We start from the raw sequence: 27468 nt of genomic DNA on the forward strand, positions 1-27468 counted from the left end.
TGCTTTGTTGCTTGGACTAAGTGTGGTGATGTCATCAGTAGCTCATTGCAACCTCAAATTCCTGGGCCTAAGTAATCCTTATGCCTAAGCCTCCCAAGTAGCTGGGACTACAGGTACACACCATCATGCCCAGCTAATTTTTTCTATTTTTAAAACTCCTGACCTCAAGCAATCCTTTTGCCTTGGCCTCCCAGAGTGGTTGGGTTACAGGTATGAGCCACTGCATCTGGCCAAATTAAAAATTTTTAATAGGAAATGTCTTATATATCTGATATATAAAAAATATCTTTTCCAACAAAATTTTATGGCAATTCTTAGATTCATTCGTTTTTATTTTTCATTCATTCATTCATTCATTCATTCGTTTTTATTTTTATCTTATTTTTTTTGAGACAGAGTCTCAAGCTATAGCCCTGGGTAGAGTACCATGGTGTCATAGCTCACATCAACTTCTAACTCTTGGGCTCAAGTGATCTTCTTGCTTCAGGTTTTCTGTTTTTAATAGAGACAGGGGTCTTGCTTTTGTTCAGGCTGGTCTTGAACTCCTGAGGTCAGGCAATCCACCTGCCTCGGCCTCCCAGAGTGCTAGGATTATAGGCGTGAGCCATGGTTTCAGTTTTTAGACAAAGACACTAGTTTAGTTACCTCGTCCAGCAAAAGAGCCCTTGAAAAAAAAAAATCACATTTTGGCCAGGAACAGTGGCTCAGGCCTATAATCTTAGCACTTTGGGAGGGTAAGGCAGGAGGATCACTTGAGGCCAGGATTTGAGACCAGCCTGAACAAGACAGCAAGACACTCATCTCTACCAAAAATTTTGTTTAAAATTAAAAAAATAAAACCACATTTTACATGTCAATCTTATGCAGACTTCTTCTTTTTTGAGACAGAGCCTTACTTTGTTGCCCTGTGTAGAGTGCCGTGGTATCATAGCTCAAGCAACCTCAAACTCTTGGGTGCAAGTGATTCTCTTGCCTCAGCCTTCCAAGTAGCTGGGACTACAGGCACCCACCACAACACCCGGATATATATTTTTTTATAAATTATGTTTTGTATTTAAAAAAAATACATTATTTTTAAATAATATATTTAAAAAATATATATGTATATATATTTTTTTAAGAGATGGGGTCTTGCTCTTGCTCAGGGTGATCTCAAACTCCTGAGCCCAAGCATTCCACTCACCTCCGCCTCTCAGAATGCTAGGATTATAGATGTTAGCCACCGTGCCTGGCCGTTTTGCTGACTAGTTTACACACAGACTATGATTGTAACCTCATATCTTAAACAGAAAGTCTTAATTTTTTTCTTTTATGAAATCTCTCATTTTCAAAAATATAGACCCAAAGGGCAGTTTTCACTTGTGAAAGACTAAAATAGGCTTTTTTCTTTCCTTGAGACAGTCTCACTATGTTGCCTGTGGCAGAGTGCTGTGGTATCAGAGCTCCCAGCAACCTCCAGCTCTTGGGCTTATGCGATTCTCTTGCCTCAGCCTCCCAAGTAGCTGGGACTACAGGTGCCCGCCACAACGCCCAGCTATTTCTTTTTGTTGCATTTGTCATCGTCGTTTAGCAGGCCTGAGCCAGGTTCCAGTCTGCCACCCCAGGTGTATGTCACTGGTGCCCTTAACTGCTGAGCTATAGGTGCCGAGCCTAAAATAGGCTTTTTTAACTGTGAAATGACATATAAAGAAAGAGCAATTTGGGCGGCGCCTGTGGCTCAGCGGGTAGGGCGCCGGTCCCATATGCCGGAGGTGGCAGGTTCAAACCCAGCCCCGGCCAAAAAAAAAAAAAAAAAAAAAGAAATAGAGCAATTTAAGGTTTCTGATTTAACTGATCTATTTTTTCATAATCTTCCCTCCTATATCCATTTGGCATGCTTTAATATTATGTATTGAAGCAAAATGTTAAATAGAGGTTTACTTGCATTATTTTGTATAGATCCATAAAGGGAAGGTAAAGTCACTAGTTTTAACTGTGAACAAGCAGTTGCCACTGGCTAAATCACTTGAATTACAAAACAACAACAGCAAAACAAAAAAAAAATTATATACCTATACAAAAAAAACATTAAAATATTGCTTTGTACTGAAAAAAAAAAAAAAAAAAAAAAAAAACAGCAACAAAAAAACCCTAGAAATAAAACTTGAAAATGACTTGTTAGAATTAACCATGTAAGTCTGCTTGTCCTTTGTTTATAGTTAGCTCTGTTAATCTTAGTGCAGATGTTTCTTTTAGGCTCATCATATTTATTTTCCACTTTACAATCCCATTTTAATTTTTGACCCTAAGAAATCTTGACATTTTATAGACTAAAAGAGACAACCTGAGGAAACATTAATTAACCTGATACTAGATACACAAAGCATAATCATATTTGAATGATATTAGGGTGAGTGGTGGTTTAATTCACATATCCTATAAAAGCAATGATTCTCAACCCCAGTTTATATGTTGAAATTACTTGGGGACTTGAACTCATCTATGGGTTTTTAGTTTTTTTTTTTGAACTGTACACTTTGTTTTAAAACATAACTTTGTACATTGATGCATTTATGGGGTTCAGTCTATGCTTTGATATACAATGTGAAATGCTTACATTGAACCAAGTAATATATCCATCACAATTATACTCATTTTTTAATTGTTTTGAAATGTACCATTGCATCATGCACATTAGGTGAGGTCCCCCCAAATACCCTCCTTCCTCCCATATTCCCCCTCCCCTCTCTCCCTCTTCCCTTATACTTTCTAGATTATAGTTATATTTTGCCATTCATATGAGTGTGTAGGTGGTTATATATTGATTTCATAGTAGTATTGAGTACATTGGATACTTCCTCCCCCTGCCCCCCCATTCTTGAGATACTTTACTAAGAAGAATACATTCCAGCTGCATCCAGGTAAACATAAAAGATGTGAAGTCTCCATCTTTTTATGGCTACATAGTATTCCATAGTGTGGAGTTTTAAAAGTACTCCATATACCCTCTGTCACTATAAAGCTAGTGAGGCACCATTGCTCTGGCTGGGTGTGGTGGCTCACACCTGTAATCCTACCACTTTGGGAGGCTGAGACAGGAGGATGGCTTGAGGTCAGGCATTCAAGACCACCCTGAGCATGAGTGAGACTCTGTCTCTACCAAAAATAGAAATATTAGCCAGGTGAGGCAGGAGGATTGCTTAAGCCTAAGAGTTTGAGGTTGCTGTGAGCTAGGCTGAGGCCATGGCACTTTAGCCTGGGCTAATTCTATTACGGAGTAATTTGGTGCTATTCCAAAAATTAGTATGTTTGATGAGTGTAATCAGAATTTTTCAAAGGGTGATATGTGTACCACTGGAGGTACATAAGGTAATTTTACTCACTTTTAAATTTTGACAATTACATATTTGTTTAGTGTGTATTAGAAAATTATAAGTATCATCAGATTTACAGTTTTATGCATACTGATTTGGATAAAGCTAGATGTTTTTCTTAGTGACAAGTTAGTGTGTCAATTTGAAGGAAATACACCTAATTATAGAAATAAGTTAAATGAATAAGCAAACATACATAGACATGCAGAAATCATGAAGATGCTGAAGAAACATAATGGCAACTTTGGGGAAGGGCACCTCCGAAAGTTTAGGATTTAAACTTGAAGTATCAGTGTCTTAGCTCCCAGATATATTTATAGTGACTTAATTCTTCTGGCTTTTTCAATTCAGTGGCAGATTTTGAGAATTCTTTTTTTTATTTTTTTTATTTTTGTAGAGACAGAGTCTCACTGTACTGCCCTCAGGTAGAGTGCCGCGGCGTCACACGGCTCACAGCAACCTCCAACTCTTGGGCTTACACGATTCTCCTGCCTCAGCCTCCCGAGCAGCTGGGACTACAGGCGCCCGCCACAACGCCCGGCTATTTTTTTTGTTGTTGCAGTTTGGCCGGGGCTGGGCTTGAACCCGCCACCCTTGGCATATGGGGCCGGCGCCCTACTCACTGAGCCACAAGCGCTGCCCTGAGAATTCTTTTTGCAAATCTTTGAGTCATTGTTTAAAGTTTCTTGACAGTCCCCTTTCGAAAAGGTGCCCTCTAGGGCGCCGGCCCCGGCCAAACTGCAGCGGAAAAATAGCCAGGCGTTGTGGCCGGTGCCTGTAGTCCCAGCTGCTCGGGAGGCTGAGGCAAGAGAATCGCGTAGGCCCAGGAGTTGGAGGTTGCTGTGAACTGTGTGATGTCATGGCACTCTACCCCAGGGCAGTACAGTGAGACTCTGTCTCTACAAAAAAAAAAAAAAAAAAAAAAAAAAAAGAAAGAAAAAATGTGCCCTCTAGATCAGGATCTATTTTTCTAGGGCAGCAGTTCTCAACCTGTGGGTCGCGACCCCTTTGGACTGTATTAAAGGTTTGTGGTATTAGGAAGGTTGAGAACCACTGTTCCAGGGTATAGGTGGTTATGTAGTGGAAAGAGGAAGGAGACTGTGTGTGTGTGTTGTATGTATGAAACAGAGAAAGGGAGAGAGAGATGGATGGAAGGATGGTGGGAGGGGTTGATGGACAGCTGAATAGATTGCCTGGATACCTGGATAGGGAACAGTATTAATTATAGGATCTCACTTCCCCAGTATTCCTTATTCCTCTGAAAAAGACCATAGGTCTGCCACAACTCAGCATAGTATGGGATATACTATTTTAGGTTCTTTAACTACTAAAGTGAGTTGCTCTGGATGGGCCAATTAAAATGAGCTCTATTTAAAGATACTTAGCTGTCCTACATAACAGATCTGAGCTACAAATAACTGTTTACTATTTTATCTATATATACTTCAATTATAGAGGCAGCTTCTCTGAACAAGAGTAGCCACATAGCTCACTTAAATTACATAAGTTAAAAACACTGTGACGCAGTTGTAATGTTATGTTGTAAATGTCTGTGCTATATAATTTTGTAGAATGGAAGCTTCTTGCCTAGAGCTGGCCTTGGAAGGGGAACGTCTGTGTAAATCAGGAGACTGCCGCGCTGGTGTGTCATTCTTTGAAGCTGCAGTTCAAGTCGGAACTGAAGACCTAAAAACACTTAGTGCTATTTACAGCCAGCTGGGCAATGCTTATTTCTATTTGCATGATTATGCCAAAGCATTAGAATACCACCATCATGATTTAACTCTTGCAAGGTAATTTTAACTTTTTAATATTTCTTCCTTCCTAAATTACCTGTTACTTTAAAAAGTATTTCTATTCAATTAAAAACTAACTTAATACATTAATGAATTCTAGTCAATACAACATCACTTTTAAAAACTAATCTTTAGGCTGAATACAAAGTTTAATTGAATAGAAGAGAAACGACACTAGAGTTTAATTAAATGGATGAAAACTAATTACAGAAATGTAAGTTTTAAATTTGTATTTAAAGTAGGTTTCAAGGATAATGGGTCTTTCTTTAAGCATGTCAGTTTGTCCTCTAGGAAAACTGTACTCTGCTTTAATTTTTAACACTAGTTGCTTTTTTTTTCATCTCAGGACTATTGGAGACCAGTTGGGGGAAGCCAAAGCTAGTGGTAATCTGGGAAACACCTTAAAAGTTCTTGGGAATTTTGATGAAGCTATTGTTTGTTGCCAGAGACACTTAAATATTTCCAGAGAGCTTAATGACAAGGTAATATGGAAACAATAGATGGTTGCTAAATGTCTTCCTTGAATTTGCTTTGTATTTTATTTTATTTTTATTTTTGCAGTTTTTGGCCGGGATGTGTTTGAACCCGCCCCCTCTGGTATATGGGGCCAGAGCCCTCCTCACTGAGCCACCAGCACCGCCCAGTATTTTATTTTATTTTTGAGTCAGAGTCCTACTTTGTTAGCCTTGGTGGTAACTCACAGCAACCTCAAACTCTTGAACTCAAGTGATTCTCTTGCCTCAGCCTCCCAAGTAGCTGGGACTACAGGTGCCCACCACAATGCCTGGTTAGTTTTTAGAGATGGGGTCTAGCACTTGCTTAGGCTGGTCTGAAACCTGTGAGCTTAGGCAATCTGCCCTCCTGGACCTCCCAGAGTGCTAGGATTACAGGAGTGTGAGTCACCGTGCCTGGCCTTCATATTTTAATATTATTTAATTATACATTTTTCTAAACATTAATACCAAAAAAGAAAATGTTCATAGACAAATAGAAGTAAAACAGAAAACAGAGGAAAAAAAAAAGGAAATCATGAGAGCTCCTTCTTTCATAAGTAATCATTTTTTTTTGTTCTATCTGGATGGCCAGTGTAAAAATGTTTCTCTTGACCATAATGTTAAGGATATTGCAGATAAATGTGATAAGCATTATAACTGCCTTGCATCTGATTTCAAAATGTAAACTTTGCTGATATCTTTATCTAGGTGGGAGAAGCAAGAGCACTTTACAATCTTGGAAATGTGTATCATGCCAAAGGGAAGAGCTTTGGCTGCCCTGGGCCCCAGGATGGAGGACTGCCAGAGGAAGTGCGGACTGCTCTGCAGGCAGCTGTGGACTTTTACGAGTGAGTAGGGAGTGAGGCAGTCATGCAGGCCCACCTAAGCCGTGGATCTACTATATGTTCCTTATCCAGTAGTAAGTTTTTAGTTTGGAAAAGGTTTTTAAATTATGGACTAGCAGCAAAATAAACCAGTAATTCAGTTGCTTAAATGTTTCAGTAGTGTATTAGTAGTAATCTGCAGCTTTCGTGTAAACTGCAGACCAGTGCCACTTAGTGACCAAATCAAGAAATAACCAGTTGTAAGTTAGAGTAAATTAGTCTTTGCAGACAGAATTTCATAGAACTTCTCAGCCATAGGGGTTCCAAGGTTAACTTTGTTCTTCACTCTGGGCAGAAACCTACCTGCTATTTCCTGTAATTGCCCTTCATCACAGATGTGTCTTTAAAATGTTGCACATTATGGCTGTAAGCTCATTAAAATTATGTTTCTGATAAAAAGAATTACATCTATCAATCAAATAAGTAACCATTTTTTCCAAACTAACTTTGCCATCACTTTCTGTTATCACTTAGGGAAAACCTATCATTAGTGACTGCTTTGGGTGACCGAGCAGCCCAAGGACGTGCCTTTGGAAATCTTGGAAACACACATTACCTCCTTGGAAACTTCAGGGATGCAGTGATAGCACATGAGCAGGTACAGTGGAAGGCCTTGGAGTCAGATGATTTCCTCCACCAAAGTGCTGAACATCGATTACGGTCATTCTTCAGTTTTAGCTACATCTAATTATAATTTTCTATTTCAGCGTCTCCTTATTGCAAAAGAATTTGGAGATAAAGCAGCTGAAAGAAGAGCATATAGCAACCTTGGGAACGCATATATATTTCTTGGCGAATTTGAAACTGCCTCTGATTACTACAAGTCAGTCTAATATTTTTGTAGATAAATGTAAAATGAGTAGCTATGCAATCCTCTTAAACAATAGGCTTTGTGTTTAAAATTTGGTTGCATCATACTAGCATCAGGACCTTGGGCTTCTAAGCAGGTTTCCTTATGTGTAACTGAAGGTATCAACACCTGGCTTTTTAGGATGATTGTGAGGATTGAATGAAAGAATATATCAGGTCCTTAGTATAGTACCTACCACACAGGGCTCAATAAATATTATTGTATCTAAGAATTAGTAGCAATAATATAACCCCTTTCTATTTTTATTAGTTTTTATCTTTAAAACTAATTGTTTTTACATAATTTCATTTAAACATAATTTAAATGGTTTTTATTTACTTGTTTATTTTTTGAAGACAGTCTCAAGCTGTCACCCTGAGAAGAGTGCCATGGCGTCACAACTTACAGCAATCTCGGACTCCTGGGCTTAAGCGATTCTCTTGCTTCAGCCTCCCAAGTAGCTGGGAGTACAGGCGCCTGCCACAATACCTGGCTATTTTGTTATTGTTGTTGTTGCAGTTGTCATTGTTTTAGCTGGCCTGCACCAGGTTTGAACCTGCCAGCTTCGGTGTATGTGGCCAGCACCCTACCCACTGAACTACGGGTGCCACTGTTTGTTTGAAACAGAGTCTCACTTTGTTGCCCCTGGTGGAGTGCCATGGTAGCCCACAGCAACCTCAAACTCTTGGGTTAAGTGATTCTCTTGCCTCAGCCTCCCAAGTAGCTGGGATTATAGGTACCTGCCACAATGCCCAGCTAGTTGTGAGAGACAAGGTCTCCCTCTTGTTCAGGCTGGCCTCAAACTTGTGAGCTCAAGCAATCCACCCATCTTGGCCTCCGCAGTGCTTGGATTACAGGTGTGAGCCACTGCGCCCAGCCCAAATGAAATTGTTTTAAACCTGTTTAGCATGTGTGATGTGTATGTATGTTATTTCAGTCAATTATGAGTTAGAAGAGAGGCCAAAAGAAAGCCCGATAACAAAAATATTTATAGTCTCTACCCAGTGATTACTGAATATTTTTTCCCTACCAATTCACCCTTTTACTGAGCAATTTTCCTCGCACCGTCTTTCTCCCCAACTTTGATCATCACTGTAAGCTGAGACCCTATTCACTTACTTGAGAAGTTGGCAAACCCAGCTTCTACTGTGGCAGGATCTTTCTAACCTGTCAGTAGATTTGAAACATAGATGATAGCAAAGTTCAGACTACTGTCAGTTGCCTGGTCACTACTTTCTAGATTGTTCAGACTTGTCCCTAATTGGTAGAGATCGAAGGCCTAATAGTCCTCAGGCAGAAGCAAGTTTGACAGAACCAAAGACCGTGATCAATTTGTATTTTATTAATATTAGATAATCCAACTTGTCTTGGGCCATACATTAAATACACAAATACTAACGAAAGTGATTAACAAAAAAAGATCCATAAATACTTTTCGTGGTGTCTCTCTGACACCACGGATAAACACAAAACATCCTCACAAAATCAGCATGTGGCCAGTGGACCACAGGTTGGAACCTCTGCTTCACACATTGACTAAAGGTGTTAATGTTTGTCAGTTGATAAAGTTAGATATGAAATATCCTCACAAATTAAATGTATCACTATGTGAGTATATATTTTGATTTGAAATTTAAAAATTATATTTTAAAACTCCCCAGCCTGCTCAGCTGGGAAAAAATAAGTAACTAAATAAAACCAAAGGATATAGAAAAGTCTTAATTATCAAATGATACACCTGCATTAAATACTGAAAAGTTCAATTGTAAAGTGGATGGTGGCTCTCAGACTATAGAAACATTAATATAGAGTAATGAAACCACTTTTCCTTCTAATAAGCAGGCTAGAATTCAGAGCTTTACATATATTCCAAATTATTGGTTAGAAATATTTTGGAACTCTTCCTTTGGAATTTTTTTGCGGGGCCAGTGAAGGGTAACCTAATAGCATATATCTATATCCTTTGAAATACAAAGCAGTACTTTGGTAATCCTACTTTAGTAATTGAAATTGGCTCCAGAAAGATTTCTGATCACTTATAAATCAAAGAATAATGGTGTGCCAGAATGGGCTGTACCACAGGATCTGAAGGCAATTCCAAAATTCTTTAAAAAAATGTTTGGGAGGATAGGCAACATTAGAATAAAATAAGTCAGTAGCCTGCCAAAGTGATACCTTTGGTGGTATCATCATTAAAGATAAAACTTCAGATTTGTTTGCTAAAACTATCACATTACCTCGTAGTAATTTCTTATTTAGTTATAAATGACATGAAGAATATGTGGCAAAAATTATGGGAGTCATTTAAATTATTGGGATCTAAAATCCCAATAAATCTATGGGTTTAAGCACTGATAATATTAACAAAATTGCATTAGCACCTTATATTTATAGTAATCCATTTAATACTTACAAAAATCCTTTGAGTTATTTCTCCCATTTTACATATGAGGAGGCACAAAGAGGGTGAGTTTGCCCTAAATCACATGGCTTATAATTGGCAAAGTTGAGATTTGAACCCAGATGGTCTAGCTCCAGGATTCAGGCTCTTAACTGCTGTACTAGCTCCTCAGAATAACATGTGTTAGGTAGAATCTGAGTAGTGTGTAAGTGCAGTATTCAGTATTTTTCGTGAATTGGTGACTAATGGTCTATACATAAGAATTTTACCTATGTTCTGTGGACAAAACCCTCTTTAAAAGTTTTTTAAATATTAAAATTTTAATGTTAATCATTAGAAGCACTTGGTCTCATGTTTTAGTACTCTTTTACTTTGGTTAATTGTTAGGACTCTCAAATTTATTCTAAAAGTTTAAATCTGCTTTTTGTGGCCAAGTGTGGTGGCTCACACCTGTAATCCTAGCACTCTGGGAGGCCGAGGCGGGTGGATTGCTTGAGCTCATGAATTCGAGACCAGCCTGAGCAAAAGCAAGACCCCGTCTCTATTAAAAATAGAAAAACTGAGGCAAGAGGATCACTTGAGCCCAAGTTGGAGGTTGCTATGACACCATGGCACTCTACCCAGGACAATAGCTTGAGATTCTGTCTCAAAAAAAAAAAATAAAATAAATAAATAAATAAATCTGCTTTTTGTCTAAAAGTAATGAAAGAAATATGGGATAGTAGACTCTAAAACAAATTTAAAGGGAGCAGAAGGCAGAGAGGAAAAGTTTAGTAAATAAATGAAATTTTGAAGTTTTATTTCATGATTATTATGGCCAAACTAAAAATAATTATGTAACAATTTCTTGTAGGAAGACACTACTATTGGCTCGACAGCTTAAAGACAGAGCTGTAGAAGCACAGTCTTGTTACAGTCTTGGAAACACATATACTTTACTTCAAGACTATGAAAAGGCCATTGATTATCATCTGAAGCACTTAGCAATTGCTCAAGAGCTAAATGATAGGTAAGTTATACTTTCTTTTACTATAGCTAAGGTATATATGGGTATGCTACTGATCTTTAGAATTTTTTTGTTTACTTTTTTCTTTCTAATCTCTTTGTAAAGAATTTCCTGTTTCAGTAATGTCCTTTGTACAGCATGTTGTATTTTACAAAGAGGTGGCCAACATGTAGAGAATACTCTGTAAATATTCGTAAAATTTTATAATGAATATTTTGTAAATAAAGTTACATTTAGATATAATTTCCCATTTTCCCTATGTATGGTGACTTTAGGGGCAACTTTTGGGACACGCTGTGTGTTACATTATTTTTGTTTGAGACAGTCTCTCTCCGTCGCCCTGGGGTAGAGTGCTATGGTATCATAGCTCACAGCAACCTCAAACTCTTGAGCTCAGGCCATCTTCTTGTCTCAGCATCCTCAGTAGCTGGGACTACAGGTGCCCACCTCAATGCCTGGCTATATTTAGATATGGGGGTCTCACTCTAGCTCAGGCTGGTCTCGAATTCCTGAATTCTGCCTACCGTGGTCTCCCAGAGTACCAGGATTACAGGTGTGTGCCATTGCACCCGGCCTGTGTGTTACTTTTTGAAGGACTAACCTGTGATAAAGGATTAGTCTGGGTCCATATGCCCTTGAACCAAGATCAGTGATGAGGTCACAAATACTACTGCTTTTGCAGAAGTCCACTTCAATGCCTCAGTATGGGAATTGTGGTAAACTTAAGAGATAATAACCAATGTAAAGGGGGCAACTGCTACCCTACTCCAGATAATTGTTGCCAGGCAGGAAAGAGGGTCCATTATGTTTATAAAACTCAGTCCTTTCCGCTTCTCTTGAATAATTTTTTTTTTACTGTATGAAAAAATAGCAGTATCTTTGCCAGCCTTTAGTCCATAATGTTTGCTTTAGAAGGTAGATTTTTTTTTTACCCCATTATGAAAGAACTTTCCATTAACAGTTGTTCAAAATGAAATATCCTACCTTAAGGGGTAGTGAGTTTTCCCTCCCTGTTGTTCAACACACACTCAATGACCACCTCATAGTAGTCATAGGGCTGTTATGGAAATAAAACGGGGTAGTCGGACTAGAAGACCTATCTCTGAGATTTTATTATTTTATAATTCATTGCATATTTTAGAAAGAATATTTTCCATGTTTTAATACTTAGTTTTGAGTTTATCTGGGTATTCTAATAGATCTCTAATATCATGATAATATGTTCTTCATATGAAAGCCCAAATAAATCCAAAGCATTGTTTATACTATTAATTACTACTACATAACTTTTATTCTGTACACAGACCACTTTTCAGATAACTGCATCTTAGCTTTGAATTATGTTTTAGAATTGGTGAAGGCAGAGCATGTTGGAGCTTAGGAAATGCATACACAGCTCTGGGAAATCATGACCAAGCAATGCATTTTGCTGAAAAGCATCTGGAAATTTCAAGAGAGGTATGAAACTTAAAAAAAAAATTGCTATCTGTGCTTATTATAATTTACAGATCAGTGGTGTGGGGAAGGAACCTTATTGTTTCTCTAGATGGTTCATATCACTGAATAATAAATTTGACTATATATCTCTTGGCATAAGAACACCACAAAGCAGTTTGAGATAGAGATCAGTTATTTTTGTGTTGGCCTTGATGTAGGTCAGAAGACAAGGTAAGGCTGGGCGGGGGAGAAGGGAAAGACATTACTAAAATATACCCCTACTCTACCCCATCTCGACAAGGAGGAATAGTATATGGTGTTGAGGGAAAAGCATGTTTTTTAGAATCAAAGACCGGTTCCTATTACAGTTCTGCCACTTGCTGCCTATTTGGGCTTAGAAACCTTTACTGCATCTTATTTCTCTCATTTGCAAAATAGGAATAATAGCTACCTTGCTAATTGTTATCAAAATTAGAGATAATATCTATAAAACTGCCTAGAATAATGCCTGGTGCTGGCTTAATGTTAACTATTATTGTAGTATCGAAATAAACTCTTTAAGGAGATTTTATTCATGTGATGCCGAGTTAAGGCATCCCAGGGTAACCTACATTACTACTTAATATGATCCTAGAGTATAAGAGCATTCTTATGTTTAGAGCGCTAAAAAATTAATAAAATATCAGTAGCTGTCCTATATTGTGATATTTTAGAAACTTCCCTTTTCTTTCTACATTCTTTGAACACAATCAAAAAACCCATTTCATCCATTTACAGTCTTCATAATTTTATATAACTATTTTCATTTCTCTGTATTTTCTTCCAGTTTTAGGTTCACATTTTCAACTAATCTTCGCCATTCTTTGTTTTGAAGTACTACTCTAAACTATAAATGCTTGTGGTTGTAGGTTGGGGATAGGAGTGGTGAACTAACAGCACGACTTAATCTCTCAGATCTTCAAATGGTTCTTGGTCTAAGCTACAGCACAAATAATTCCATAATGTCTGAAAATATTGAAATTGACAACAGTTTGCCTGGTAAGTAACGGGTCTTTAAAACCCAATTTCTTTATCTTCAAAATTTGCATTTATCACACGTTTACCATATCCAGAAAAGATACATAATACAGGACATTCAACATCTTTTTGTTTTACACAGTTCTTTTGTCAATATTTTATCATAAATTTAGGAATGGTGAAGGTATAATTATTTTCTTTTGTAAAAATATATGTAAATTCTCTATCTCTAGGCACTTTCAAAAATTTATAAATGTTAAGATGCCACAATTTAAAAAATGTTACTGTTGGGCGGCACCTGTGGCTCAAAGGAGTAGGGAGCCGGCCCCACATGCAGGAGGTGGTGGGTTCAAACCCAGCCCTGGCCAAAAACTGCAAAAAAAAAAAAAAAAATGTTACTGTTCTATTCTTTCTGTTTTTAAAGAGTTTTACTATTTTATTTCTGTTTAGCTCTTTTTATCCCCATTTCAAATCTCTTAGGATTGTTTTCTGTTTTTTAAATTCAGAAAACCTAGGAGATTCTTTTTTTCATGGCAAAACCTATTTTTAGGAAATTTCTTTAGTGCTGGTTTGACATTTCTGCAGGGAGAAACATGCTATAATGTCTTTCTAAGTGGCGAAAAAAATCTACTTTTGATTAAAGAAATAAAAAGGGGCTCGGCACCTATAGCTCAAGGGGCTAAGGCACCAGACACATACATGAGAGCTGGAGGGTTTCAATCCAGCCCAGGCCTGCCAAACAACAATGACAACTACAACCAAAAAATAGCTGGGTATTGTGGTGGGCACCTGTAGTCCCAGTTAGTTGGGAGGCTGAGGCAAGAGAATTGCTTAAGCCCAGGAGTTGGAGGTCGAGGCAAGAGACTCGCTTAAGCTGTGATTCAGGTTGCTGTGAGCTGTAATGCCATGGCACTCTACCCAGAGCGACAGCTTGAAACTCTGTCTCAAAAAAATAAATAAAAAGGGACAAGATTAGAATCACATTATTTAATTTCATCTGTATGTAACTGTGTGAGATCCCTATTTCCTAAACTTTAGAAATTCTCAGTCTGAAAAAAACTACTGACAGATAAACATTTAGAATTTGAAGTTAGCAACCAGTCTAGCTTTTCTCTTTCCAATTTCCTTATGAAAAAAAGGAAAAGAAATTAGTGGCTAGTCCTCTGATTATGACTTTCAGAGAACATTTATTTATTTTGATACAGAGTCTTATTTTGTTGCCCTTGCCAGAGGGCCATGGCATCACAGCTTAAGCAACCTCAAACTTTTGGGCTTAAACAATCCTCTTGCCTCAGCCTCCCAAGTAGCTGAAACTATAGGTACCTGCCACAATTTGGTTTTGAGTTCAGGGTTATTATTTGGGTATAAAAGGAAATTTTATATTTCCAGCTATTTTTCTTTTTTTTTGCAGTTTTTGGCCAGGGCTGGGTTTGAACCTGCCACCTTCGGTATATGGGACCGGTGCCCTACTCCTTTGGAGATTAGTTCTCACTCTTGCTCAGGCTGGTCTCAAACTCATGCAATCCACGCACCTCTGCCTCCCAGAATGCTAATTATAGGCATGAGCCACTGTGTCAAAGAATATTAGTGAAAATTCTTTTTTTTTTTTTTTTTGAGATAGTCTCACTATGTCAACCCTTGGTAGAGTGCTATGGCATCACAGCTCACAGCAATCTCAAACTCTTGGGCCTAAACAATTCTCTTGCCTCAGCTTCCCAAGTAGCTGGGACCACAGGCTCCCTCCACAATGCCCAGCTATTTTTTCTTTTTTTAGAGACAGTCTCACTCTGTTGCCCTCGATAGAGTGCCATGATGTCACAGCTACCTCAAACTCTTGGGCTTAAGCAATTCTCTTGCCTCGGCCTCCCGAGTCGCTGGGAATACAGGCGTCTGCCAGCCCAGCTATTTTTTGTTGCATTTGTCACTGTTGTTTTAGCTGGCCTGGGCTGGGTTCGAACCTGCCAACCTTGGTGTATGTGGCTGGCGCCATAACCACTGTGCTATGAGCACCAGACCAATGAAAAATTCTTAATTGTCAGCTGTATAATAAATTGTGACTGTGTACTTTGCGATTAAATAATGGGCCAACATTTCCTGGGTTGGAATTTTAAACAGGTTGTGCTGTAAGTGCTCTCATGTTTTTAAAAAAACTGTCACTTGTCCTCCCGGAACCCTTTGCCAATAGACCTGTTCCTTTGTTCTCTTTTATAACAGAACTTCAAAAGATATCAATGTTCTTTTGTCTTTACTTCTTAGCTTCTATTCTCTCCTTAATCCATAATATTGAAACCACATTTCAAGGTTACCACAAGACCTCCATTTTGCGAAATGCATCGATTAGTTTTTAGATGTTTGCTTACTTGGTTTTTCCCAGCAATATTTCTCCTACAGCCAATCAATCCCCCCCCAAAAATGGAATAAGCTAAAAGAAGGCATGCAATAATAAAGGAGAATTTAATAAAATTAAAACAAAGATTCAATAAAGAGTATTTTTTTTAAGCCAAAATTTGATTACTTAAAAAAACTAACAGATCGGGTGGTGCCTGTGGCTCAAGGAGTAGGGCGTCAGCCCCATGTACCAGAAGTGGCAGGTTCAAACCCAGCCCCAGCCAAAGAAAAAAAAAAAAAAAGACTAACATCTACAGCAAAACGGTTCAAAAATAAGAGAGAAGGGGACATAATACTACAGATGCAGAGATTAAAAGACAGAAGGTCCTATTGCTTATTGGCCTGTTGACTAAACTTGAGTGTAAAAAGATAAGAGATTCTGAATTTTGTGACAAAATATTTGAAAATCAAAAGAAGTGGAAACTTTCTGTAACTGAATAAAAATAGAAAAATACAGTGGTGGAATGTTAAATGAATGGTATAATAATACCCTAAACCATAAAGAAGTCAGATCAGTAATTTAAAATCTTTGAACTAGGAAAAAAGCCTGGCTCAGATGGTTTTAAAACTGCAAAAAAAAAAAGTGAGATGTACCAACCATTCAAGAAAACTGATTGTAACATCTTACCTAAAATGTTAAAGTGTTCCCACTTTTTCAATTATCCATATCAGTCTGAGAAGTATACATAGTATATATAACCTTGCTAAGAAAAAACGACAGGTGAGCCTTATTCATGAACATAGATGCAAAAATCCTAAACAAAATTTTAGGAAACTAAATCCAGCACTGTATTTAAAAACAGGGGGACAAAAGTCAGTGAGCAGAAGAATTAAAAACAAAATAGATTCAACATCAGAAAATAAATTAATGTAATTCACCAACAGAAACTGTAAAGTTGCCCAAATAGTAATGCTATTAAATGAAAATTATGAAGGTATATCCTTTAAAAGACAGTATTGGGCTCAGCACAGCAGCTCACACCTGTCATCCTAGCACTTTTGCGGAGGCCAAGGCAGGAAGATATGAAAAGTTGCCAGGCATGGTGGTTACAGGCCTGTAGTCCTACCTACTTAGGAGGCTGAGGCAGGAAGATCTCTCAAACCTAGGAATTTGAGGTTGCAGTGAGCTATGGTGAGGACACTACTACAATCTACCCTAGGGGACAGAGCAAAATCTGTTTCAAAAAAAAAAAAAAAATACAGTGTCAGACTGGAAAAAATAAAATCTCACTGCATACTGCTTGCTTTTTTTTTTTTTTTTTGAGACAGAGTCTCACTTTATTGCCCTCGGTAGAGTGCCATAGCATCACACAGCTCACAGTAATCTCCAACTCCTGCGCTTAGGCGATTCTCTTGCCTCAGCCTCCCGAGTAGCTGGGACTACAGGCGCCCGCCACAATGCCCGGCTATTTTTTGTTGTTGTTGCAGTTTGACTGGGGCTGGACTACACACTACTTTCAAGAGAAATATGTGGTATAAGGATAGCATAAACCTAAAAGTAAAAGGATAAAAAAGATAACACCATATGAAAACGAAACCAAAGAAAGTTGTTGTAACTGTGTTAATATCAGATAAAGTGAAGATGGTCCTTTTTTTTTTTTTTTTTTTTTTTTTTGAGACAGAATCTCACTATGTTGCCCATGGTAGAGAGCTGTGGCATCATAGCTCACAGCAACCTCAAACTCTTGGGCTTAAGCGATTCTCTTGCCTCAGCCTCCCAAGTAGCTCGGGCTACAGGTGCCCGGCAAAATGCCCAGCTAATTTTTTGTTGTGGTTGTCATTGTTGTTTAGCAGGCCCAGGGCATTTTCGAACTCGCCAGCCCCAGTGTATGTGGCTGGTGCCCTAACCACCGAACTATGGGCACCAAGCGAAGATGGTCATTTCACAGTGGTGTTTCACGATGATTAACAGTTCAATTGGTACTTAGGAGGCTTAATAACAAAGCCTCAAAGCAAAATGACCAAAGACATGGGAAAATTCACAATTATAATCATAATGGGAAATTTTTGTTTTTGAGACACAGTCTCACTTTGTCACACACACCACTCCCCCCTCTCCCCCAGTTGAGTGTGCTGGCGTCACAGCTCACAGCAACCTTAGACTCTTGGGCTCATGCGATTCTCTTGCTCAGCCTCCCAAGTAACTGGGAATACAGGAGCCTGCTACAATGCCCAGCTATTTTTTGAGACGGGGTCATGCTCTGGCTCAGGCTGGTCTTGAACTTGTGAGCTCAGGCAATCCACCCACCTCGGCCTCCCATAGTGCTAGGATTACAGGTGTGAGCCACTGCAACCAGCACATAATAGGAAATTTGAACATATCCCTCTTAGTGATTGATAGACGATAAACCATGCTTGCGTGGAAAGACAAAATATTATAAAAGATGTCAGTTCTTGGGCGGCGCCTGTGGCTCAACGGGTAGGGAGCCGGTCCCATATGCCGGAGGTGGCGGGTTCAAGCCCAGCCCCGGCCAAAAATAAAAAAAAAAAAATAAAAAAAAAAAAGATGTCAGTTCTATCTGGGTATGGTGTCTCATATCTATAATCCCAGCACTTTGGGAGGCTGGCTTGAAAGCTTGAGGCCAAGAGTTTGAGGCTCCAGTAAGCTGTGATCATGCCATTGCACTCCAGCCTGGGTAACAGAGCTAAAAGGAGACCTGTCACAAAAAACAGTTCTCCCCTAACTGATGTAAATTCAATGCACTGCCAAATAAATGATAAATTACTTTGTGGAACATCACGAACCCAAGAGTCTGAGGGTGCTGTGAGCTGTGACGCTGCGGCACTCTACCAAGGGCGACCAAGTGAGACTCAACAGCCTATAAATACATGAAAAGACATTTAACCTTATCAGCAAAAAAACCAGTGTGAAGTACTGTTACAAAAACTATGAGGTAGACAAAAATAGTCCAATAATACCAATATTGAAATGATAAGGAGCAGTGGAAACTCTTATGAGTGTTAATGGTATAGAAATTGGTAGACTTTGAGGAAGCACCTGGCTACATTTCTAGTGAAGCTGAAGATGTGACAACTGTATTATTAGTTCTACTCCCAGTTATGTACCTTGATATCCAAACTGGAAGAAATGCTTGCTCATGTCTGCCAAGAGACATTACCAAGAATTTTTGTAGTATTGCTTATAATAACAAAAAATTGGAAGCAACCTAAATATGTTCACTAATAAAATAGATAATTTCCTAGTCCTAAAATGGCAATGAAAATAAAGTATGCATATCAACCTGGGTGAATCTCACAAAGATAAGGTTGCTCAAAGCAAAGTTGCAGAATACATACAGTATGGTACCATTAACAGTGCAGGAGGAAGAGAAAGGTTATGGGAGAGGGGCTACACAAGGGGAATTTAATGTGTTGGTAGTTTTATGCTTTAAGCTGGGTATTGCTAATATTATGCCTTTAAAAATATTGGGGTTTTGGGCGGCGCCTGTGGCTCAGTCGGTAAGGCGCCGGCCCCATATACCGAGGGTGGCGGGTTCATAACCCAGCCCCGGCCAAACTGCAACCAAAAAATAGCCGGGCGTTGTGGCGGGCGCCTGTAGTCCCAGCTACTCAGGAGGCTGAGGCAGGAGAATCGCTTAGGCCCAGGAGTTGGAGGTTGCTGTGAGCTGAGTGCCATAAAGTGAGACTCTGTCTCTACGGGAAAAAAAAAAAACGTATATTGCCAAAAAAAAATATTGGGGTTTTGAGACAGCCTCTGTCACCCTGACTAGCATGCCGTGGCATCATCACAGCTCACTATAACCTCAAACTTCTCCTGGGCTCAAGCAATCCGCCTGCCTCAGCCTCCTTAGTAGCTGGGAGAATAGGTACCTGCCACCATGCCCGGCTAATATATATATATATATATATATATTTTTTTTTTTTTTTTGTAGAGACGGAGCCTTGCTGTGGCTCAGGCTGGTCTGAAACTCCTGAGCTTAAGCAATCCTCCATCTCTGCCCCCCAAAGTGCTAGGAGTACAGGCATAAGCCACTGCTCCCGACCAAAAATACTACTTAATTTTTTAAAAGATGAATGGATATGGAAATGCTCCACATTTAATAACTATTGAAAATATTTACTTTTTTGTGTTTCGTGACTGGTAGTAAATCATCTAATGACATCTTAAAATGGAAAGGAGGTAACTTAGAACTAACCATATAGTACTAGGGATGCTATTTTGATTTTTAAAGCCTTTTTCCTTATGTTCTTACTTATATAAACCACTGTCCAGTTTGGTTGTTTTTAAGACTGGATAGTATAAAACCAGTTAATTTAAAATGCCTTTTCTAAATAAGGGGTGATGTTAGTAACCAGTGTTAGTTTCCAAACAAAATGTAATTTCTTTACATGAAAGCATTCTAAAGGGCATAGTATATTCAATTTTCATGTAGCTGATACAGAAAAAAAATTTTTTTTTGAAACAGAATCTCACTTTGTCACCCTCAGAGTGCCGTAGTGTCATTTGAGTAGTTTGAGATTGCAGCAACCTCAAACTCTTGGGCTTAAGCGATTCACCTGCCTTGGCCTCCCAGAGGCAGGCATGAGCTACCATACCTGGCAAGAAAATTAGTTTTCTTAAAAGGATACACGTTTCCTCCGTTCACATGGGTTTGTGTACCAGGCTTTAGAATTGAACAATGTAGTGATGATTAATTCATATTCTTTTTTTTCTTTTTATTATTAAATCATAGCTGTGTACATTAGTGCAATCAAGGGGTACAATGTGCTGGTTTCATATACAATCTGAAATATTCTCATCAAACTGTTCAACGTAGCCTTCATGGCATTTTCTTAGTTATTGTATGTAGACAATATTCATATTCTTAAGGGCTCCCTGGCTTATCTGAACTTTTTAATTTACAAAGGTGCACGCTCTAAGTTGGGACGCCGACACAGTATGGAAAATATGGAACTTATGAAGTTAACACCAGAAAAGGTTGGCAGTTTTTAATGTTTTAAATTTTATGAACTGTTAAAATATTATAGAAACTTTTAAAAAAGTAAGTCTTTTTGTATATAGGTATAATTTAAAAATCAGAACAAGTACACTGAAAAAGAATGTTTACGGTATGTTGCTATCTGTTTAAGAAAGATACATATTATTTGTAGATTCATAAACCATTTCTGAGAAGAATAAATAAGAAACTTGCTAAGTTACTGCCTCTGGAAAAAGGCCTGGGTGTTTGGGGTAGACTAGAAATACTTTATATGCCAGTTTGAACTGTTCAAATATTTTCTCATGTAAATATATTTTTTTCTTTTTTGAAGTTTTTGGCCGGGGCTGGGTTTGAATCCGTCACCTCTGGCATATGGGTCCAGCGCCCTACTCCTTTGAGCCACAGGCGCTGCCCTATATTTTTTTCTTCAAAAAAAAATCAGGAAGATCAAAAAAGGGTCAGGAACTTTTTTTCCCAACTATATAGCAACATGTTTGCCAAGATTAATGAAATTTATGATCAAAAGCAATAATTTTTCTACCTGCATTATTAAAAAGCATTTTTTAACTGACAAAGTACTTCATATTCAAGATGCATCATCATATGCTTTTTTAGAGAGGTGACAGTAAAGAAAGGGCCTTCATAATTGGAAGGTTTCTCGAGAACAAATCAAGGCTACTTTCTTCCACCTCCATTTACCGTAATTTTAGATTATTAAAATCCTTCTCATTCTTTTGTGGTATATTTTTAAAAAGTATTTTTTATAAAATATGTTCATTATAGCAACTTTAATTTTCCTTCTGGAATTTTCTAATCAGTAATCCCACCTCCTGATAATTACAATCAGTATTTTGGCAATCAGTCCACCTCCTGATAATTACAATCAGTATTTTGGCAATCAGTATTTCTGCATAGATACTATAATATATAGTATTAAGAATATATTGATAGGGGGGCAGTGCCTGTGGCTCAAAGGAGTAGGGCGCCCGCCGCATATGCTGGAGGTGGCAGGTTCAAACCCAGCCTTGGCCAAAAACTGCAAAAAAAAAAATATATTGATATACTACTGTTAAAATGTTTTTATTCTTTTATTGAGACAGTCTCATTTGCGGCCTTCAGTAGAGTGCCATGGCATCATAGCTCACAGCACCCTCAAACTCTTGGGTTTAAGCTACTCTCTTGCCTCAGCCTCCCTAGTAGCTGCGACTGTAGGCACTTGTCACAATACCCAGCTTTTTTTTTTTTTTTTTTGTAGAGATGGGAATCTCACTCTGGCTCAGGCTGGTCTTGAACCTATGAGCTCAGGGCAATTCACCCGCCTCCCAGAGTGCTTAGGATTACAGGGGTGAGCCACCATGCCCAACCTGTTAAAATGTTAAAGTAACTTTTAAAATATTACTACTGGTTTTAACACATCACTTCATGAAATCCATTCTAGCAAATAATTTCATTTTATTCTCATGTTCTTTTGCCCTGTGATTTTTTAGTGATACTTTTTGTGTGAATAATCTTCAAAAGATCATCTAACTGTTTTGGTCTCATAAGATTTTGTCAGACTTCTAAAGGACTTTGTGATTTTCCCCAAATACGCAGCTCCTCTGATATTTGGGACCCATCACAAGATCTATCTGTTAAATCCACAATTTTTTAAGTTTTTTACAGCAATTTGCTTGCTTGCTTCTTACAGGAACCTACTACTGAGTAGCAAGCTTAATTTGCTATTTCTGCCTACCTTTGTAGTGGTACGAACAGTAAGTTCTATGATGAAGCTCACCAGATTCAACTTTGTAATTCTCCAAGAACCAAGTGATAAAAATTTCCATTCAAAAAAAAAAAAAAAAATTTCCATTCAAACATTATAAATAATAGTTTTGTTAGTTTCTTTTCCGTAGAATAAGGTTGCCAAAGGATTCCCTCCTTATTCTCAACAAAGTAAAGAAGTATACATATAGAAAAAAGGATACTCGTGGGTTAAGATGTTTCCTGGGAGTGAATCAGTGGGAGGGAACATGGATGACTGAAAATGTTTTTCCTACTCACATTTGATTGTAATTTTGTATAGAATTGTTGGTTGAACATAATTCTCAGGACACCGCTGAACACTGGGTCTTGTTTTCAGTGTTGTTAAGTTCAAATAACCATATAGGAAACATTAAAAATTTTTCTCATATCTACTTGGTTTTTTTTTTTTTTTTGAGACACAATCTTATTACTATGTTGCCCTCCGTAGAGTGCCGTGGCACTGCAGCCTCAAATTCTTAGGCTTAGGTCTCCCAAGCAGCTGGAACTACAGGCGCCTGCCACAACACCCATTTTTAAAATTGCAGTTGTCATTGTTTAGCTGGGCTGGATTCGAACCCACCAACCTTGGTGTATGTGGCTGGCGCTGTAACGATTGTACTATGGGCGCTGAGCCTCTACGTGGGTTTTAGGTGCAATTTTAAGTTTTCATATTATACTATGAAATCCATTCTAGCAAATAATTTCATTTGTGAAAAGGGATAGCTGCTTCTGCTTACTAGCTACATGTCTCACTCTGTACATTAGCTTGCGAGCTGGAGTTACTCCACTTTGTGTCTCATGGGAGATTTTTCTGGGCTGATGAAAATGTTTTTTTATATCAGTTGAAGTAGGAGTTATAGGGCTTCCAACTATGTACTTAAAATCTGCACTTGTTACCTACAGAAAGAAATGCACTTCAAAACTAATTACATAGCATTGCTGTTTATTTGCAAACATTAGAGGTATTGTATTTTTCTTTGCATTCAATAAATGTTCCTAAGTCTATTAATTATAGCTTATCACGTACACTTAAACCAGCTCGAGACCTATATAAATTGTTTGCCTATTGAGAATTTAATATAATAGTGAAAATAGTACAGTTTCTATCAACAGAAAAATTACTAGTGCTATGTAAGTTTTAGATGGTAATTTTGGGGGTTAACAGATTTTTTTTGAGATAGTCTCACTCTGTTGCCTGGGTAGAGTGCTGTGGTGTCACAGCAACCTCCAGCTCTTGGGCTTAGGTGATTCCCTTGCCTCAGCCTCCTGAGTAGCTGGGACTACAGGCGCCTGCCACAATGCCCAACTATTTTTTTTGTTGCAGTTTGTCTGGGGCTGGTTCAAACCTGCCACCCTTGGTATATAGGGCCAGTTCTCTACTCACTGAGCCACAGGTGCTGCCCTGGTTAACAGATTTTTAAGTAACTTATATCCAGAATATATCTTTGGCTCCTTCTCTTGACCATTCAGATTTTAGTTTTGGCAAACTTTGTTTTTTCTTTTTTTTTTTTTTTTTTTGAGACAGAGTGCTGTGGCGCCACACCTCCCAGCAACCTCTAATTCCTGAGCTCAAGCTATTCTCTTGCCTCAGCCTCCCAAGTAGCTGGGACTACAGGTGCTCACCACAACGCCCAGCTATTTTTTGGTTGTAGTTGTCATTGTTTGGCAGGCCTGGGCCAGATTCAAACCCACCAGCTCTGGTGTATGTGGCTGGCACCTTAGCCGCTTGAGCTACAGGCGCCACCCCAAACTACCATCTTGGGGGGAGGTGGGTGGAGGGAAGGGGATTGGTGGGATTACACCAGTGGTGCATCTTACAAGGGTATATGTGAAACTTGGTAAACGGTCTGTGAAGCTAGTGAATGATGCCCCATGATCATATCAATGTACACAGCTATAATTTAATAAAAAAAAAAACTACCATCTTAATTTTTGATAATGAGAAATCCACAGTATGCATTTGGTACAAGCTCTTAAACAGTGCAATATACTGAAAAAGATTAAGCGATCTAAAATTCTCTCAATAATAAATTAGTGACGATGTTAGGTTAATATTATGGGAAACCAGAAGAGAGATGGGTTTGGGTTTTTTTCCTCACCTGCTTTTCCATTCATAATTTTGTAGGTACAGAACTGGAACAGTGAAATTCTTGCTAAACAAAAACCTCTTATTGCCAAACCTTCTGCAAAGCTACTCTTTGTCAACAGACTGAAGGGGAAAAAATACAAAACTAATTCTTCCACTAAAGTTCTCCAAGATGCCAGTAACTCTGTTGACCACCGAATTCCAAATTCTCAGAGGGTATGTTTAAAATAAATATTGAGCATTGTATGTTGATGCACATTTTAGTTTTCTTTTATTCATACTGAGTTTTTGGTAATTGAGATATTTAAAATATCTTTGTTCTTCATTCTTAAACTATGAATGAAGGAGCAATTACTGTTTCCTATGTTGGTCAGTAATTGTTTTGAGTTACTATTGTTTTCAAAAATGCTACCAATTATCTCCCTGCAATGTCTCCTCCCACTCAGCTTAGAAATCAGAACAAATTAAAAATCCTTAAACAAGCTGGGCGTTGTGGTGGGTGCCTGTAGTCCCAGCTACTCAGGAGGCTGAGGCAAAAGAATCGCTTCAGCCTAGGTGTTGGAGGTTGCTGTGAGCTGTGTGATGCCATGGCACTCTACCGAGGGCCATAAAGTGAGACTCTGTCTCTACAAAAAAAAAAAAAAAAAATCCTTAAACATCTGAATTTAAGTAGTAAAAATGAAGTGTGTGATAACATCTACTTTCTGTTAATCATACTATTATTCTATAACAATTAAAAACTATGAAAAACGAGCACAGCAATCAGTTATTAAATTTAACTTATTTATAAATAAAAAATGCCATGGATTTTACTAAAGTAATTTGATAAAAGGATCAAGTTATAAAAGGTACATTATATTATCAAATCTATTTTTAAGCATTGAAGAGCCTTTGAAAAAACTTGATAGCATTTTTTTAAATTAGGATTTCTAACCAGCCTCAGCAACATGGCAAGATTTTCTCTATAAAAAATGGAAAAATTAGGCACATGTGGTGGCACCCGCAGTCCCAACTATTTGGGAGGCTAAGCAGGAGGATCACTTGAGCCCAGAAGTTGGAGGTTGCAGTAAACTGACACCACCCCGTGCTCTCTAGCCCAGGCAATAGAGCAAGACCCTGTCTCAAAATATATATTTCTCGTGTCATTCTACTTATATCTAAACCCTTGTAAGCATCTTTTGCCTCCACTTTTATTAGTATTTCTTTCACAGCATTTCTGGGCTATATGACTAATGGGGGAAAATTATGGGGTATATATAAATGGTTCAGACATATTTTTATAGATCCAGGGCAGAACTAGAATTCAAGAAAGGCACACCTTTGTTTAAGGTTTCGGGTCTTGTAACTAAGCTTACTTAGCTCAACTGAAAATGTCCCTGTTTTTAGAGCCATACTAGTTTTGACATTCAGAATTTTGAATTACAGGTTGTTTTGCCCCTGTAATTCATAAAGTCTTTTGTTAGTGATTAACATATTTGACGATAGCTTCCTAAACCCTCAAATTCAAAGCTTTGAAAACTATTCTCTCAAGTGCTCCTGTTTCCCTTATCCCAGTTAAAAGGATGCCAAGAGCACTTTGGCCCCAAACTGGAAATCTGCGTGTCACTCTAGATTCCCTCTTTCACTAACCATGTTCATTCTGTGTCCCTCATATTTGCTCGCACCTCCTTCAAAATCTCTGCTACCATGTCTTAATCTAGTACTATTCTCTTGCCCAGACTCTGGGAATAGGCACCTAAACTGATCTCCCTGCCTTCATTCTTATCCCTCCAGTGGACTGGAGGGACCAGTTTCTAATAAAGGCCGTTATTTTGGTGGTTTCTTTCCTTTTCACCTACCCTTCAATTCATTATCTCCTGAATACTACAAACCTGAGGGATTGCATATTAATCCATATGAAACATCTCTAACCTGCAAATGCCTACTCATTGTAACACCAACACATCCTGTGAGATTTTCCCTCTTTCCCCTAAGAGTTACTCCATCTTAATCAGGCTCAAAACATTTTTATATATGTGCCTGTATTATAATACTTAATGAAAAAGTACTTGTATTAAAGGATCCCTTTGTCCCCACAGATGGTAATTTATTTGAAGTTTATATTTTTTCAGGATCATCAAAATCACTATGCTAGGAAAATAGATTAAATTCTGTTATAGACTCTTAGAACTGAACTTTGAGCCTGAAGTACATGCCTGTATTGCCAATATTTGCAGTTTATTCAGTATCTGTAGTGGTTCTCTTTAAGTCTGAGGTGCGTTTCTTTAGCCTTAGTTTAGTTTCTATTTCTAGTTTTTTGCTAGATGGATTAAAGTAATTTATCGATATTGCCATCTTGTATTGAGAATAAATGGTCAATTTTTATTCATGTTTATTAATGATCTAAGGATAATCTGAATATTTAAGTGCACAAAATTCTCAATATTTTAGAAAATCAGTGCAGATACTATTGGAGATGAAGGATTCTTTGACCTGTTAAGCCGATTTCAAAGCAATAGGATGGATGATCAGAGATGTTACTTACAAGAAAAGAGCTGCCATACAGCTTCAACAGCAACTTCCTCCACTCCCCCCAAAAGGATGCTAAAAAGTAAGTCCTCGGGGCTGCACCTGTGGCTCAGCGAGTAGAGCGCCAGCCCCATAAACTGAGGGTGGTGGGTTCAAACCCAGCCCCAGCCAAACTGCAACAAAAAATAGCCAGGCGTTGTGGTGGGCACCAGTAGTCCCAGGTGCTGGGAGGCTGAGGCAAGAGAATCGCCTAAGCCCAGGAGCTGGAGGTTGCTGTGAGCTGTGATGCCACAGCACTCTATGGAGGGCAACTAACTGAGTGGAACTGTCTCCAAAAAAAAAAAAAAAAAGTCCTCTGGTTCTTTTTGATAGTCTTTTTCGTTCCCATTATAGCACATATGATAAATGAGCCCAAATCCAGGTATACCTGAAATGCTGCTGTTTGTACAGTTCAAGTATGTCTATATTTTTAGTCCAGTGTGATTTTTTTCCCCACTACAGAGGCTGCATGATAGGAGAAATCTGA

At 38.3% G+C, this 27468-nt stretch overlaps 1 protein-coding gene across 6 annotated transcripts in view; it reads left to right on the forward strand.

The window, feature by feature from the left end:
• The window catches only part of GPSM2 (G protein signaling modulator 2), a 102337-nt gene that overhangs the window by 63794 nt on the left and 11075 nt on the right, over positions 1-27468 (forward strand). For all 6 annotated transcript variants that reach the window (XM_053592032.1, XM_053592028.1, XM_053592029.1 and 3 more), the window contains 11 exons: positions 4925-5146; positions 5496-5631; positions 6352-6491; positions 7002-7125; positions 7235-7350; positions 10632-10787; positions 12134-12242; positions 13130-13259; positions 20495-20565; positions 24474-24650; positions 26865-27024. In XM_053592032.1, coding sequence (XP_053448007.1) covers positions 4926-5146; positions 5496-5631; positions 6352-6491; positions 7002-7125; positions 7235-7350; positions 10632-10787; positions 12134-12242; positions 13130-13259; positions 20495-20565; positions 24474-24650; positions 26865-27024 — 1540 coding nt within the window. In that variant the 5' untranslated portion in view covers position 4925. The remainder of the gene's footprint in view (positions 1-4924; positions 5147-5495; positions 5632-6351; positions 6492-7001; positions 7126-7234; positions 7351-10631; positions 10788-12133; positions 12243-13129; positions 13260-20494; positions 20566-24473; positions 24651-26864; positions 27025-27468) is intronic.

This window comes from Nycticebus coucang, chromosome 5 (genome assembly GCF_027406575.1).
Source record: "Nycticebus coucang isolate mNycCou1 chromosome 5, mNycCou1.pri, whole genome shotgun sequence".
Lineage (NCBI taxonomy): Eukaryota > Metazoa > Chordata > Mammalia > Primates > Lorisidae > Nycticebus > Nycticebus coucang.